Source organism: Saccoglossus kowalevskii, chromosome 3 (assembly GCF_978046115.1).
Source record: "Saccoglossus kowalevskii chromosome 3, keSacKowa6.1, whole genome shotgun sequence".
NCBI lineage: Eukaryota > Metazoa > Hemichordata > Enteropneusta > Harrimaniidae > Saccoglossus > Saccoglossus kowalevskii.
Genome location: NC_140643.1, coordinates 16,436,485 through 16,454,509, shown reverse-complemented (window position 1 = coordinate 16,454,509; position 18,025 = coordinate 16,436,485). Strand labels below are relative to the sequence as shown.

The window sequence follows — 18,025 nt, the reverse complement described above, 5'->3', positions numbered from 1 at the left end:
TGAAGTGTTCAAATTTTGCATAAACGAAGAATGTATTTTTGATACTTTGTATCAACCCATATCGAACATGATGACTGTGGTACTTTAAAGACTTATGATGAGTTCATGTTCTTGCACTAAGGACTCTAAATGTATTAATGTTGTAGTCACAGTGATTGATTACTGGAACTTTAAACTGAGCAGGAAATGTCACCTTCTATTTCTAGAATGCCTCTACAGTATGTACTTGGTGAATGGGATTTCAGAGATTTGACGTTGAAGCTACGACCTCCGGTTTTCATACCTAGACCCGAAACAGAGGTAAAGTTATTCCAGTGAAAAACCATTTATTTTATTAATAGTGTTGTTTCTATTCTGAAAAGACTAGATTCATATTGAGACTCACTCTCATAGGCCTTTGTGTGTGTGAAATGATGGACATGGCCAACACACATTTGACACAGGAATTTACTTAAATATATATTACAAAACTATTTCCGGAATACCGTACTCGACCACGTTAGCGCCCAGGGTCCTCAACTCATATTGTATTTATTTTATAAAACAACAATGATTTTAAATCATTAAATGAATGTTGTCTAAATTCGTGAAACAACTTTTGAGATATTTTTTTTCAGGAATTGGTTGAAATGATTTTACAGTATCACCGACCGAGGATTAACCTCCATTTTTTAGAAGTCGGCTGCGGAAGTGGAGCGATATCGCTATCACTTCTCCATGAAATACCTCAGGTGTGTGTAAAGTCAGATAATAAATAATGGCTTGCAACTATAATAACATTAAATAGTATTTGTTCAGGACTCTTCTTTCAACATTTGTTTTGCACACCCTACAGGCGATTGGTATCGCTATTGATCAAAGCCATGCTGCAGTCAAATTAACAGAGCATAATGCTACAAGGTAAATGTTGTCCAATCTGAAATTCTCATATCGCAGCGATATAATCGGTACTGATGTACAATTTTGTTTTCTCTGTTTTTCTTTGCAAAAACACACAAACTAATGACATTTACCGTGCAGATAGTCATGTTTAGTGTGAAACATCAGATATTTCAAACTCTGCATGTGTGAATGATATGCATCATCGTCATAGTTACATATACATGGAATTTGATTCAAACATTCTTAACTGGAAATTCTGAGACAACAAGATCGCAAACAAGGCCTAATAACATTTCTATGATAGCTGCATTATTAATAACTGTATGCAGTTGTTGGGATGTTTTAGAAAAACCAATTAATTTTGTGTGCAATGTAATTAATTAAATGACACTAATTATATGTAATGTAATTTCAATATCTCGTACCTATAAACTTTAATCCCACGTTATTTTCACAGACTGAATTTACACGATAGACTAACAGTTCATAACATTGAAGTAGTCGACTCCTTCAAAATACCTAACGATATTGCTGGACCTTACGATGCTATCATCAGTAACCCACCTTATATATTCCATGACGACATGAAAGACCTTGCTCCCGAAATATCCAGGTAAACTCTGTGCCGATTAGCTGATGATCTAGTGACATTCAAACTATGGGGTTGACATATTAATTGTTGTACAATATGAACTGTGTCTTGCTAGAAAAGGCTTGTGAAACTACGCTGATAATAATAATATTTGAAGTGGAGATTAATGTCTGCGAGTCTGTGTACTGTATCTACTCTAGGCGCATGCATCGTTAATTGAAATATACATAAACTGAAATTTTATTTTTTATTTTTTAAGCAAGCACATGCTTACTAGAATCTTTTTTTCATATGACTTCACTATTTATTTATGAAGAAATTTGAATAACAACAAATGAGTAAACAAAAACTAAAATAGCCACCAACTTATTTATATCTGTTGTGGTGTTGAAATCCCAGTAGACAATAAACTTGTTTGTGATTCAATTGGGGTAAAATAATGTCTACTTGTGTTGTCCCCATTTGATCTGTGACACTCTCCATGATTTCATCATTTGTATTTTTAGTAAAATCAGGTAAAGCATGACTAACGCTATAGAGCAAATAACGCTATAGAGCAAATTATTTTTTTAATATGGTATTGTATTTTAGCCAATGAAATCCCCCCCCCCTGATAATTAAGTGTAATGACTTTGGTGTAAGTAATTGATTTCATTGAGTGGTATTCACCTGACAGTCTGCTATATTCACTGTAGCAATGATACTGTATAAGAAACGAGCGCAAGACATCAGAATATTGTGAAATTTCATGGAAGTGGAAATGTCACTGGTTTCCGATAGGCTGGGAGTTGCAGTAAATTCAGTTATTGTTCTCAACATCAAAACAATGTCCACAACCGAGCGCGAGTGCAAAATTTCATATGTTTATTATTAATGTTTAGATATGAAGACACCAAAGCACTCCATGGTGGTCATGATGGTTTAGAGGTAACAAAGAATATACTAAAGATGGCAAGATACTTATTAAAGCACGAAGGGTCAATATGGTTTGAATGTGACCCAAGACACCCAACAATGATCAAATCATGGCTTGATAATCATCCAGAGACTGACGTTAAGTTTGTTGATGTTGGTTATGATTTCTCAGATAGGTAAGATTATGTTCACAGTCACCAAATTCCAGGCTCTCAATTCTACACTTGACCACTGAATTCTGAGAATATTCACTATTTAATGTATAGCATGTACATTCACTTTGGTTCTAGGCAGCAATAGACAATTCTGAATTTGCTCTATTAGAAGCATTGCTCTTACGTAAATGACAGAGATAAGCCTATGAACAAAATCGTTTTTGGTTTATGTTCATCTATTGGGGATGTAATGAAAAAATATGATAGTGTTTATTTCTAAACTATAAAACACTCAGGTGTACATATTTTTATAATGGGTACATGCTATTCAAATTTCAAATTAGTAATTTTCCTATACTAAAAGTTTTTAACTTTATCATTTGTATCTATTGCATTGTAAATACTACTACAGCAAAGAATTTTATTGATCGATTGATGGATTATGGATTGATTAATAGGTGGATTCATTGATAAATGTATTGATTGATGGATTAAGATATTAATGGGTGAATGGATTTATTAAGTTGATATCCCCGGTAGATTGTTAAAATGATCATATTGATGAACTGACTGATTGATTGATTGATTGATTGATTGATTGATTGATTGATTGATGATTAATTGGTCAATCAATAGATAGATTTATGGATTGATTTGATGATTGTTGAATTTAGCAATTGATGAATTGACTAATCAATGGATTTAATAAATTGATCAATTGAAAGATAGATTGATTAATTGATGCATTGATTTGATTGATTCATGGATTTATTGATTAATAGGTGTATTGATTGAATGATGAATTGAATGTTTGATGGGTAGATGGATTGTGTACAAGTGTACTACCTATATGATTGCTTGAAAACACTTGTGTAATCAGAAACTACGTCACCACATAAACATATTTACAATCTCTAAAAGTTTTAATTTGTGTAATGACTTTCTATTTTTGTTGCAGAGCCAGATTTTGTCACTTAAAGTATATTCCCACCAAAGTGAAGACATAGACGAGGCATGCATTCATTCAACAGTTTAGATATTTTAGATTTTTCAATATTAAATAACTGTGCCAAACATAATTTGAATCACAGATTTATCATCAGTGTTCATATACAAACACAGATTCAGTACTAGACTTAACAATGTATCTAAACCACGGCTTCGCCTAATGTACTACTAGAAAGGATAGAACATTAATTATTCACCGCATTCATTATATTTGTATACAATTGTATTCATAGACTCCTTAAATTAGCAAAGATACAGATTTGCTGAAGTACCGGTACAACATGTTTTACATTATGTGATATTGTGGTGTACAACTGATGCAATAAAATGTTACTATTACTATCATATGTACATTGTATATTCAACAAATTAGTCTGTTTTACTGAATCCATATTGTTGTTATTTTCTAGTTTATTTAACCGGAAACATCTGTGTATGTAGCTGGGCTGCCGCTGAAAATATAACAGTTTTAGCCATGGTGGCAAGTACCACGTTGTTTTCATATAGCTAATTGCCAACATGTTGCTACTTGGCAAAAAAAGGAAGAAGACAGTATTATTTTCCAGAACTAGCAAATAGAAATATTCTAATATGAGTGGCTTAACATGTTATATAGTTGTCGCATACGACTTGTTTACCACTTCCGTGTGACTGAGAATGTTCTAGAACTGTAGTGTCTCTGGGTGGAATTTTTAGAAATTGGTTGAATAGGTAATAGAACACTGTAGGAGGCAATAGAAGGTAATGGAACATTCTAGAAATTTGTAGTAAGTTCCAGACTCATTATGTATGCTGATGTAATGGTCTATTTATAGACAGTGTGGGTATATATAGGGGAGTTGTTCAGCACTGAGATCAGATCGGAGATCTTGTTGAATTGTATTGAAGTTTAAGTATCTAGTTGTTGGAGTAGTGGAGTTTTACCGCGTTATTGTACTTGATGTTTGCAGAGTATAATAATACCAGTACCAGTTGAAACCTCATCTGTTGGCTTCGTGTTCGTATTTTATCATCACCGCCAGGGAAGTCTTTCTGTTACTGTTGCCATTTTGGTATTTGAACCATCACACCTGTACTATACCAATTACGGTAATATTACGTTGCGTGTGACAATAGTATGTTAACTTCACTGATGCTATGTTTTTAATTAAATGGTTACCATTTCTCAGAATGATTTTAGGTTTGAAATTACTTGCAGTCGTTGTTGCGAAAGTGACACAGATTACAGTCGCGTAATGTAAATGTAATTTACCATTCCTGACAGGCAAAGGGTTATGAAAAGCCAAGTGTCGTTGATTTCAAATCAATATTTCCCTTGTATCAGAATATGTACCAGTAAATTTGTGCTAAGAAAATTTGAATACACATAATTAGTTATGTACAATCAACTTCCAAACAAATAAATTATGTCGTACTGTGAGATGTTATACCAGCATGTATAAATCAGTACCCATATGGCCAGCCATTACCGGTTGTACCAGCAGCCTGACAAGACAATTACAGTTGCAGGTATCCCCAATTTACTCAAATATTTACTTTGTTAAAGGTTAGCATGAACTGTTTGTTATTATGATCTTCATCTCATCATTGTTGAAAATATTTTTTAATTGGGAACTCTGATGTGTGTCACATGTTTTTGGTCTAAATATTACAGGGGGGGGGCAAGAGAGGATAGCTGGTACAGGTTACAGGAAATAAAAAAAGCATTTTGCGTTTTTACAGGAAATAAAATAAAAGTTCCATTTACAGTAAAAATAGGTTTTTACACTTTACAGATAAAGCAAATTCCTAATTACATTTTTATAATATATTTGATAATTTGTGTTTATGAATCAAAATTGGAAATTGCGTACTAATTACACAACAAAAAAAAGATCTTTGTACAAATTACGGACAAATATAATAGCAGATTACATTTTACACCTTGCCTATGTCTATGAGTTTATGTTTTTTATTTATTTAAATGACATTATTACGAAAATAAAAACAATTGATTACAAAAGTGATTCTTGCCATCAGTGTGTTGTTATTATTATCAATTTTTTGGTATTTTTCCTGACTGAAATGGATTTTAATGTTGTTTACATGTAGTTCAACCAATAAAATAGGATTGAATTTCATAATTATTGATTTGAGCAAAAGTGATCAACTTATGTTTTTTCAACCCAAGAAAAAAAAAGTGTGAAAGGGAATAATAAAGGAATATTTTTTCATAGGATTTGCTCTGTAAAGCATGTATTTCAGGAAAAATATATATTAATTATCAACATTTTCAAATAGGAGCTATATTATTTTATAGTTATTAATAAAAATAACAGAACTTGTGTCACAGTACATCATATAGCAAAGATAATGTCAGAGACTTGTAAGGTTAAGTAATGTCGCAACTAAATGTACATAATAGGTCCATGGTTACATGTAGTGGCGACCGAGAGAAGTGATCAGCTTTGAAGATCAGCATTGGAATACGGTTGTATTAACGGACCTTGTTGATAACCACAGTCAACATTTCCTTGTTCATACAAGGTTACAAGACAGAGTCAAATTATAGAGTTTTGAATCAACATTATTTTATTTTGTTTTCACTTAGGAAAATATATTTTCATAAGTTACATTGAATTGCTGATGAGGTCAAGAAGTCAAACTGAATCCAATAACCTTGTAAATTTGCATAATAATTGGATTCTTCTTCCTGGTTTGCACATTAATTGCTAATACCGGAAATTATATTATTCTGGGTAGGTTACAGTAATGGATATATAATAATTTGTATTATATTGAGGACAAAACGTTGATATATATAATAAAACACTTTTACCATAGAAACCAATGGAAAATTGCTCTAAAATGACTATTCAAAAGTTGAAACTGTTGTTTGTGCCTAAACACAGTCCCTAAACACAGGGACTGTGTGTGGCCTAAAGTAGTTTTAGTGACCATACTTATTTGACTGAATAAAATACGTCTATAATGTGAAGGGAACAGATGATATTCAATTCACTATTTTATTTTTATAAAGGGTCGAGTCACTCTTCGCATACCGGGTAATTGCAACATGTTCATTCAAAGATGTCACACACTCGGTTTGTCCATGTGAAATTAAAAAGCTTCGTGGTCACGACACATTGCAATCAATAAGGGTCCCACGCGGTTGCATGACCTTTCACAATTCTGTATAAGTTATTTTGTTTAATTATTTACATTTGTCTGTCAATTTCATAGGAGCCCATAAGCATCCAAGTCAACTCCAGCATCTTTCAGTTCTTGTTTGAGACGTTCACATGTTGCATCCGGTCCTTTTTTTGTCCTCCAGGCACGGAGCATTGCATGTATCTGCATAATCATTCCATTGTTGTCGTTTTTAAATCGAGCGACGTCCGCGCTTTGGAAACCAAGTCTTATTGCCTGACTTTCCCAGTCGCCGTTCATTTTCTCAGCCACAAACATCAACTGTTGTTCTGTAACTCTCTCGCTATCTGACTGCACAGATACAGACAGACTGGCCATCTGTGTGGTCATACCAGCCGCTGATGGCGCATTGCTTGATGTTGGTTGTGATGATTTTGGTGTTGGCTGAGGCTGGTACAGTTGAGTATTATCTGAAATGCAATGATTGTAGAAATAAAATAAGGCCAACAATAAAAGACTCTGGTCAATATTCGTTTTTCAACATTTTTGATACTGATTGTCTGCTGGACCCAAACCTTTGACCCACAAGCCAATCAGGTTTCTGGTTTATGTAGACTTTCAAAGTTACATTGAAGTCTCAAATATACTAATCATAAATGTGTTTTTTTTTTCCTTTCACCGATTTCAACCACGAATTCGTTTTTCCCAAGGCATTGAGAAAGGATTTGAATGCGTTTGGCCCTCTCGTTGGCAAAATATCTAGAAAACGGTCCGCCCTGTCGCGTTGTGTCGACCTCGACATGATGTCTTCCGACATTGGCTTGGTAAAAGTTTCGTCCTGTGTCATGTACGGTAAAATATAAGTCGGGTCTAGATTGTCCAAAAGTTGTAAGTGTACACTGGTCAGTGCCTTCCTGTGTTCTTCTTGCATGGTGCTCCTGTGATTGAAAATCATGGGAACTACCAGTAAATACGATCTGGTCCTGGAACGAAGCTGACTGACTACTTCGTTGCTATGTGAACCCGTGACGCTTAGTAGTGTTGCACAGTCGCGTATAGTTCTTCCACCCGGAAGAAATAGCCGTATTTCTGAGAAAACTCTCTGATTTCTATGTATTGCTCGCCCGCGGGTTTGCTTGTTTATTGTTGTTTTATCTTGAATACTTTATCGATTTCCCTGACTAGCAATAGTTGGCTTCTTATCGCCAGATTTCCTTGACTTTTAGCTGTTGCTCATAAAATCGAGATAAAAAAATATAGTCGAACTTCTGTTTGCACAAAAATATTAAAGTCTAACACCCATGAAAATAATGATCTTTAAGAAAGTTGTATCACATCTAAAAATTATGTTCGGATACATGAGGCGAACAAATTGTATGCAGTTACAAGATGGGTAATTGTGGCTGTACTGAATTATTGGTAAATTTTATCGAGCATTATTTTTTTTATGAAATAATGCCTTCAAAAATTAATTCATATGGAAATAATTCCAAAAAGGTCAATTTTACTTCGAAACATTATATTTCATAATAGGTAAAACAACAGGTCGAATCTTCGAGATCGACTTTAACTTGAACGCGGCCGGGCGCGGTTTTATTACGTAGGGACATTTGGGGTCACAATTCGAGGGATTGATGAGTACATAGCCAAGCTTATGGATTTTTAGGAGGCCCGTAATGCAAATGTTTTATTACATTTCAGATAATGTGCAACTTTTTTTGGACTGCTATGTTGTTGTGTAGTATTCACTGTGGCTTCAGTTGACATGGCTGCTTGTCGATATAAAGCTCGCCTATACGCATATACCAGCACTATGTAGAACAGAAGATATTTTTAGTAGCCTTACCCCGCTCAACGATTTCTTCACGAAAATAGCATATCAAAAAATTGACCAAATTAAAAGGATTTCAAATTTAAATCAATAAATGTCGGTATTAGGTTACCCTGGATCGTGTCTAGTACGTAGTTAGCTTATTTTGTATTTTGTACTTAGCTATCATTCTGTCCACTGTTTAATGGTGGTTTGCGATTTCTACCAACCTCAGACGTCACCTGTATTAACAGCCGCAATAAGACCGTCTTTCAACCACGGATAATACACACCAAGAGCTCTCAAAAACGAACCAAATGCACCTGGCCCGCGAGACGGAAGTACGCTTAACAGACGATTAGCCTTGTCGTAAACAGTCCCACCGGTGCTGATGATAAGCGCCATATGCGGAGTAAGAATGCCGTCTTCGATCAGGTACGGAAAGATATACTCGGGATTGATTTCCTCAGCAAGTGTCACAAATTGCGAGTTTAAGGCCTTCTTATGACGGACTTCCATTATAATGAAATTATCATACTAAGTATGACATCCTTTTGTAATCATGGAGAGCCAGTCCTGAGGTCAATGTACTCGCGACCTCACGTGACCCAAAACCGATGCCCCAATATCAATATCAATTATGTTTTTAACGTGTTATTTTTCATTCTACCCCAATAGTTTCAATGCCCAGCCGCTTATTGTCAGGTAAAGCGTGAATGCCTTTAACATGAGACCAGATAGCTGGGGGTCCATAGCTAGAGGCCAGACCAGGAATGTGCCATAGGGTTTAGCGTCCAATGGTCACACTGTTGTCACAATGTAAATGAAATTACTATCATCACTCTGAGAAAGGTCCACGAACTTACACTTGAGAGCTGGTCTTACAAATATATTAGTACAAAGTCTTCAACATACAGTGGTTGTAACTGACTTTGAAAACTGACATGTTCCAAATGTGGATATATTGTTCTGAAGTTGCAGTGCTCTCGCCAGAAAAATATGGCTGTCCAACTCCGACTTATACAGTAGATGAAAATAAAAGACACTTTCTCGCAGTATCACCCCTTCCAGTTGTGAACAACAATATACACTGCCTCTCCGTCTTGGAAAAAAATGGCCAAACAAAGATTTTAGCTGACGATAAGTTATTTGGATATGTACATGTAAGTCAATAAATCATGACATATTGATTCGTTCAAAACAAACGTTGATTTATTGTCTAATGTTATATTACTGTCTAAAACAATATGGAGTGTATCATCCATGTGTATCACATTGGTTACTCTGGCGCATGCGTAGAATATGAACTTTCATTTCTTACTGTTAATGTATCACGTACTGTAATGAATTGAGAACCAAATAAATATCGGTACATTTCGTAATCCTCCCCTGGTTAATAAACTGTGCACTCTCGTTTTCATCTCAGAATTTAACTTTGAAAAATGTCAGCAAATTTGAATTTTAATGGTTTTATTAAACATTTGTAATCAAACTCGAGCATTCTCATCTGTTTTGTTTATCATGCTTTGTTGGATTAGACATGCAATGAACTTTTAACCAATAACGCCACGTAATTTCATAAGATTTATTAAAACACGTTTTACGATGTAGCTATGTGAACGAACTCGTGTCGAATTTCAAGACTATTAAGAAAAACAAGTATTAATATCAGTATCGACTGGGAAACAACATGCGTAACTAATATTCTACCCTATTCTGTTGTTCTTAGATGTGTTTAATAAAAGACGTATGAAGAAATTTTAATATATATTCGCTGTAAACTACACTCAGTATATCAACACTTCGATCTCCGGGGATTGAAGGATATATTGCCTATTTTGTGAATCATATATTGAATCATAAACCTTATGTTAAACTATATGAAGGTCACTAAAATGAAGCCTGAAAGCAGGGTGTGACACGTGAAAACTTGAATCATGACTATTGATTGCAAATAACTAATACCTTAAGCTGGACATCTCAACATATGTCCTGGATTTGATACTAGACATCATTTGATACTTGGAAATACACGCTTCTCTATGATTGGTTTATCTGTTAAGTGTTAGGTACCCAATCAAACACAATCTTATAAGTACCTTCGCATTGGTTTTTGGCACCAACCTCCCAGAACCCCACCTAGTTCTTATACACAAATCTTCAAACAAACAGTTTTCATACCCCCTCCTCTTCTGTTTTCGTCCGTTCCTGTCACCCCAAATGTAACATTAACCAGCTAATCAAACACTGACAACCTGATAGTTTAACTGTACATATCAATGGCCTGGAACTCCACAATTAATAGAATATTTCACTGAAACATGTGACAGAGATATTCTCATAGTAAATGGAATGTATACAAGTTGTACAAGAGGTAGGAACTTCGAATCAACATTTTGTGGGAGATTTGTTATGAGTTTACACAATTAGAATTCCCAGACCAGCATCTAATTAGGTCACAATGCAGTGGGGGTATTGACACACAGTATGTGGAAATAACATTTCAGATTTCATTAAACTTTAGCAATAACAGCTCAATATCTCGTAGAGTTGCTTCTAATACTTAAATTAAGATTCATACCTAAATGTGTTTTACTTTAAGTCACAGGTAGTTGAATTACTAGTATATCAGTGAATATACCTGGGATAAGCATTGCTGCCTACAGCGTTTGGAACTGATGGTAACATAGCAGTTACAATGGTGTGTTACTTTGCTTGACGATGTTATTGCTAAATTGGTATGCAGCACAAGTTCCCTAATATGCTGCTCTCAAGTTCTTTCATGATATGAAAGGTCTGGGTAAGAATGATCAATGTGTTGAATTCCGAGGATGATCATCAACTGCCTTCTCCAGAGTAGTAAATTCATTAGCGATGACAGCTGTATTTGAAGATGGTACTATCAATTTCTCCTCTACATGGTGCTCTATATAGAGAGATTGGCGAGGTCCTCTCTGTTCTTTCAAATAGATCTCTATATTGAAGTGTGCACTGTCTCCATGCCCGTCTACGACATGAAAATTGCGCTGTAGAAGGAAGATTCCTGGCTCATTCACTATATACTCCAATTTATTGACGTCATACCACGAGTACTGCTCGAGTGTGCATGTAGATGTTTGAGATGGTCAAAGGTGTGCTTTCATTCAAGGACAGTGAAGGGTGGAAGATGAATGGCAGGCATTGGTTGAAACATCATCATTGTATAATAATACTGTCAGGGGTCAATCGTTCTTTTTTTTTTGCTATGTCATCATGTTCAATGTCTTTAATGTCAGTCAAACTGAGATTTACAGTTCAGTTTTATAGCAATCAGGACAAGATGTTTGAGAGTAATCATAATAATGTCATTTTTTACGTTGTATTCACACAGATGCATCATAGTCTTTAAATGGAACAGTTATGTACTATGTACCAGAAATCTGAGCTGTAATCTGGAAATGACTCCTGGTATTGCTATTGATTTGTATGCTTGAATTATGTCTACATAGCTAGGTTGTTTATGATGTCCACGATTCAACTAAGGCTTGTATATCTCATATCAAACTGCATTTTTAGGCACAGTGAGTCTGGCCTGGTAGGCCTGGTAGTTCGCCTGCAGTGACGATGTGATTGTCGTAAACGGGAGTTCGAATCCTGTCTAATATTTTTCTGTACGATTTATTTATTTGACTTATTTGTAGTTCATGTATGGGGTGGATAGATACACATGTCCCCCAAATTCATTCAAACAGACTACAGAGCTATATACTGTATATTCAATATGTGCATTACCATCTAGACGCTGTGGACAGTGTACACTAAAGGTCATTTTGAATTGCATTTTTAGTGCAGTGAGTTTGGTGTGGTAGGTAGAGCCTCTGCATGCACTGGAATCCCGTGTTTTATGGTGTAAAAATTGTCTGCATAGATGAGGACATGCATCTTCAACACTGACACTTTTTTGGATCTCCAAAACAGTTTCTTGGTAATGTGAAAGACACCACAGACGCCCCATAGCTATTTCAAGAATAACAAGATGTGCAACAGTTCGCCAGTGAAAGTGAACTTTGGGTTTGGGTTATATATAGCTCCAAGTGATATGTTCTTGTGCATTGTCCAAATGACTGGATAAAACAATGCAGTCCTTTCTACCTCGGACCAAACCTCAGGTAACATAACAATAAGGAACAAAAAAATGATGAATAGTATCAACAAAGTAAGATCAGTGAACTTGCTAACAGAAAAGATGAACTGTGTTACATAATCTTCCAAGTATTTAGGTGGTCTTTGATTACGTTTTGACATACAAAAATGAAGGAATGGGCCACAGAATCTGATTAACAATACTATTGATGTTTTTGAGCCATGGTTTTTTGTGTATTGCTCATAAACAGGTGTTTATGTACCTTATAGCATTCATTGCACTTAACATTGAAGGAAGTAGCACATAGAACCGAGAATTTTCTGATCAAGCATCATTCTCAGCCAATGCTGTCAACAAGAAATGCACTGTGTGCATGGGAGTTAGTGTGTTGATATCTGAATGCAGATAAACATGATCACCTAGTATAGTATACATGTAGTACATGTACTAGCCTTTGATTTTTGGCTGAATGGATGTTGGTAGTATACTGTTCTTGTTCATTGTGGATGAGTTCTTGATTCGTGAGTTGGATCCACCTGTTAGTGAATTGGTCACATTTTATCTACATTTCTCACTCAGAGAGACCATGACTACACATGTGAGAGTTCAAGTGTGCAGTGTCAAAGGCCAGACTAATGCAGACATCCCTTACAATCCAGAGGATGTCTTTTATGCGAGGGGGAATAATGTATTTTGTAATTAGAAAGTGATGTTTGAGCTGATTTGAAGTAATGCACCCAACCAGAAATCGCTGAATCAAGGGGGAGGGGTAGAGTTGCATGTTCGACAAGGTGACAAATTCTTTATAAGCACCAATAAATGACCTTAATCTATGAACAGTGTGAGGAGGTGGACATTTCGACAAGGATGCAATGAGGACTTATATATATATATATATATATATATATAGCAGATAGGTAATGTTCCATCCAAATCCACCTAGAATTAACTTAGGTTTGGGCAGATTTTAGGAGCTGAAAAGTGGAGGTCAGATTTTGTCAAAGCTTGGATAATCTTTTCCCAATTTTGTAGAAGCACGTTTTGTGACACGACCTTTTTGAAAGTAATCAAGTGCTGAACATGAATACACTGGACAAGTCAAACTTTCCTTGTAGCTTAATGAGCTTATCGTGAGAATTACTATGATACGCAGCCCTTTCTCTGTAGCAGGTTCAATTGGGCCCATATTGACTGTGGCTTCAAACTTGTCAAGAGCTTGATTGCAGCATGAAATTGATAGCTCAAGTTGCCATCCTTTTGAGAGACACACCAGGCCAAATAACAGAGGATGTTGGAGGAGATTGCAAAATGGTCGCAAGTGTGCTCTATCAATGATATTCATGAATTGTGGTGACCAGCCAACACATCAACATATAGTTCAACGAGTTCATCAAGTTTAAGATCAAGATCATTTCTGAACAATGTGATATGGGTTTCACCAATGTAGTAGTGCCTGCAAAGCTTTCTGGGAAGTACTTTTGGTTGATTTGCTTTAGTTGCTCCAGCATACTTTGCAGCTGATGCCTTAACCATGTTACTTTTAACTCCTGCGTTTATGGAGTGGTGCTGAACAAAGCTTTAACTTAGTGTTGACAATTGTGTTATTTAATTGATCAGGATTGTCACATTAGTTGGGGTCCCACTCATCACTGTGATCTTGGTCTTCTACATAGCAAGTTTGACCAGTTATGATTGGTGTTCATTGAGTAGGAATTTGCAGGTGCTCAGAAAAATTTGGTATTTAGAACAACCAGCTGCTTTTGTATTATGGAACTAAAACACTGTTTTGGAACTGACTGTAGAAGCTTTGCAACAGCTGGCTGTAGAGTGACCTTCATGCATAAACGAGTCACGAGTCTAGCTTTAATGAGTTTTTGAGCATAACTCTGCACAATATTGCTGTTTGACTAAATTAGGAAGTTCTGGATGCAGAGATGTAACCATGTAGATATGAGGGTGTGAGTTCTTCATCAATGGTTGTCGTTTCTCTTTGATGTTTATATCGATCTCAGTGTAATAAATTATCTTCTGTGAATGAAACTAGGTGCTGGTAAAGATCCTTACACATTTGACGACTTGTAATTCAATATTATTAAAGTCTAGGAAAAGTGAATCTGAAGTTTGGAAACCATAATGTAATCTGATAGCTTGCCAGATTGATGGTATGGACGCAGAGGCCATTATATTAGTACTACACAAAATAACAGGCCAATAAATAGCCAATAAATTTGACCTAATTGACACAAGGTGCATCATTTGTTGGGCTGTAAGCTATTTCTGCTCTGATATAGCTTTCCCATCGTCAGTGAAGTGAAGTCAATTATGAGTTTCCATTGAGAAATGTAGAAAAATTATGATATGAGATGTCTTGTAGATAATGGCAGCATGTTTTCAAATGATGTGATGTACGCACATTGTATGCCATGAAATGCAGTTTATTAAACTTGACTACTGGAAACTCAACTTCCTACCACTAAAGTAAAAGCGAGTTCAGCAATGACTAATGAGATGGATTACTAAACCTCTTTGGTGTCAATTTGAGCAAAGAAGTTTGACTCATCACTGTCACTATGCCAGGTAAACATCAGTGAATGGTAGGAAATGAGTTTAATGCAAACAACAATAACCGAAACTCAAACTGAAGGAGCACATGAGCAATAAACTACAACCACTAGTGCTGCATGGTTTTGTCCATCCTTTGAAGCTCACAGAGGTTTAGTGGAGAATCAAGTCCGAGAATCTCATTGTGGGGGTGTCCACCACCTTCACAATAACATCTGTGACAGCCCCAAAGTCTTGCTCAAGCAACTTTGAGCCTAAAGTTTCCCTAGATCAGCAATTACTTTAAAGGACGCGGCTTTCATGATGGCCCAATCAGCAAACCCAAACTTTTCTTAGACTGCCTTTCCCTCACCTGGTTGAGAGGCTATTGTTGTCAGCTCCAGAGGTTTGCCATCACCTTTTAACTAGACTGAAACCAGGGTAAGCTGTTAATACTCGTTTAATTGGTTACTCGTGGTAGAGCAGTATTTGACATTTTCTGATCATGACATTGAAAAAAATCAACATCTGTATTCAGGAACTCTTGCATGGCCAACTCTGGAGGCAATGTGCCTGCATGCTCTGGCCAGTCATGGTACTATTTTTCTCAACCTTACTATCTGGCCTGGTAGAGTAGACATCAAAGGCCTCTTCACCATCACAATCTCAATGACATCGGGTTTGTGGGTGGGATGACAAAAGAAAAAAATTATTGAATATAGGAGGTATAATTAGAGAAATGACCAATGTTCAATACTATGACTGAGTATGGTCACAAGACTAACTCTAACCCTTGGGCAAAATGTGTGTGCCAATCAAACACTGTTACGAGTAACTCAAGCTTTATTTACAAGAACCAGCAGATACTTTGGTTTTCCTTCTGGGGAATATGATGTCATTGCTCAAGGGACTGCCCATTTGTCGTTTTCAATCAGCCTGGAGTCCACTGACGACAATTTGACTGTGGTGCAAATCCTGGGGTGTGCCATGATAAAGAAGACCATAATGAAGATCTGTGGCAATGAGCATCAATGACTTTGACTACCACTGCTGAAACCAACCAAGCCAAGGACTGCCCAGTAACAATAGACATTGACAGCATAACTCTCAAGTATACTACCAAACTAGGTATTGGCACAGGGAATGGCAACAGCACTGTGACCCAATGCCTATATTACCCACCTCCACATCCAAGTAGACTTTGAACTCCTTTTGTTGCAGGAGCCCTTCTTCCAGAGCAAACTTGGGGATCGTCTCAAGTATGAGCTGATGTTTGACGACATTGGTCATGGGATCAAAGCCAGTTGATGATGCTGCTGCGGCTGCTAGCTACATCTCCAACATCAATCTTGAGATACGAGTGACACATTTTGGAACCTCAATGTCCACAACCACAGGATGAAAGTTATCCTGATGTTCATTGGTGATGCCTCTGCCAGTTAACTCAGGGATACCTCTTAGCTGGTCAAAGCTTTTTTAGGTTGACCCCGGACACGAGGTTCACCACACACAAACTATTGGCCAAACATTGCGTTTCTGTCAGGCAGCCATGTGGATATTCATCGGGACCAGGGGAGATAGCAAAGCAGTTCAACCAAACCTGGTTGTTTGGACACCCAAATGATGAAACTATTTCCAAAGACTATTTCATCCAAGTAGCTTGACTGACTATCATTATTGCTCTGAATGAAGAAGAAAACCTTCTCACTGACAAGAAGCCAGATGACAACATTACAGCCAAGTCTGAAGCACAAAAATGTTCCTGGTTGCTCCCTCAGTTTGGCATAGTAAAAGCAGCCTTCAGGTGCTGGTGTTTAAGTACCTCTTCCAATCTGGCTAACTGGAGGATGGTCACTGAAAGGCAAAAGATCTCATCTATCAGGATGTACATTTGGGTCTAGCTAAATAGTGTGCTTCACATAATATTTCAATGTGTCATTTTCAGAAATCCCTTTGAATATTCATCATTAAAGAACACAAGTACCGTATTTGCTCTATTGGAAGCGCATCTCCAATAGAAGCGCATACAAGCCGATTTTGTTGTTTATTTTGGTTTTAATAGAAGCGCACCCACCAGGACGTCAGTATCCGATGTTTTGTTTGCATGGTTTTCAGTGGGATTTATAATCACATGCTTACTTGCAAATGAATCTTCTACTTCGCACATCTACCGTAATAATCCTTCTATCAAATCGACCCCTCTATTAGTTGGACCACCTAATTTTGTCTGCAAAAATATTTTTTGTTTTTTTCTCTTAGTTCGGCCACTCACAGGAAATGGGGCACTTCATGAAGTGGTAGTTTCTTTTTTGTTCTCAATCCTGCAGTTCAGTTACTGGAATTTATACCCTTATAATTCGACCACTCCAACAAATAATTTCTGTTTTTCTTATAAATTGGCCACTCCCAAAAATAATAATTTTTTCATGATCGAATTGATAGAAGGATTACGGATGTATGGAAAATAACGGTTATCCAAAATAATGTTGCTACATTTTGAAACAAAATCGACGAGCGACACTGTCAGCTTTTTTACTGTTCTGGTCATGAACTTTCATCGGTAAACATACTGTAAATAACCAAGTAATTTGTCGGCATTGAACTTATTCGGCACAGATTATGTGAAAGATTACAAATTAAAATTACAATCTGTTCTTCATATAGTCTGGTGGGTTAAGTCTGATTTACGTTTCAGCTTGGCATGTCATTGTCCAAAGATCGGGGTCATAGACGCATCAGACTCTCCATGCATTACCTCAACTGTATACAATACATAGTAGGCAGTACCGGTATTTGATAATCATTGTCCCAACTATCCAAAATAGAAATTTTTGACAATAGAGGCATTAACTTGGCATAAGTTAGCAATA

General features: G+C 36.4%; 2 protein-coding genes across 2 annotated transcripts in view; one reads left to right on the top strand and one right to left on the bottom strand.

Moving 5' to 3' along the window:
- LOC100376390 (MTRF1L release factor glutamine methyltransferase-like) overlaps positions 1-3,899 on the top strand; it is a 110,841-nt gene extending 106,942 nt beyond the window's left edge. Inside the window, exons 4-9 of the mRNA XM_085496825.1 lie at positions 207-300; positions 618-731; positions 836-900; positions 1,340-1,495; positions 2,356-2,565; positions 3,503-3,899. Of these exons, the coding sequence (XP_085352951.1) occupies positions 207-300; positions 618-731; positions 836-900; positions 1,340-1,495; positions 2,356-2,565; positions 3,503-3,551 (688 nt within the window). The 3' untranslated portion in view covers positions 3,552-3,899. The remainder of the gene's footprint in view (positions 1-206; positions 301-617; positions 732-835; positions 901-1,339; positions 1,496-2,355; positions 2,566-3,502) is intronic.
- A 2,198-nt stretch (positions 3,900-6,097) lies between these two features.
- LOC102806578 (death domain-containing protein CRADD-like) lies at positions 6,098-9,042 on the bottom strand. Its single transcript, XM_085497317.1, has 2 exons — positions 8,729-9,042; positions 6,098-7,200 (listed from the first exon to the last, which is right to left on the bottom strand). The coding sequence occupies exons 1-2, from the start codon at positions 9,008-9,010 to the stop codon at positions 6,769-6,771; spliced, it is 714 nt and encodes a 237-aa protein (XP_085353443.1). The 5' UTR covers positions 9,011-9,042; the 3' UTR covers positions 6,098-6,768.
- Between the last annotated feature and the right edge of the window lie 8,983 nt (positions 9,043-18,025).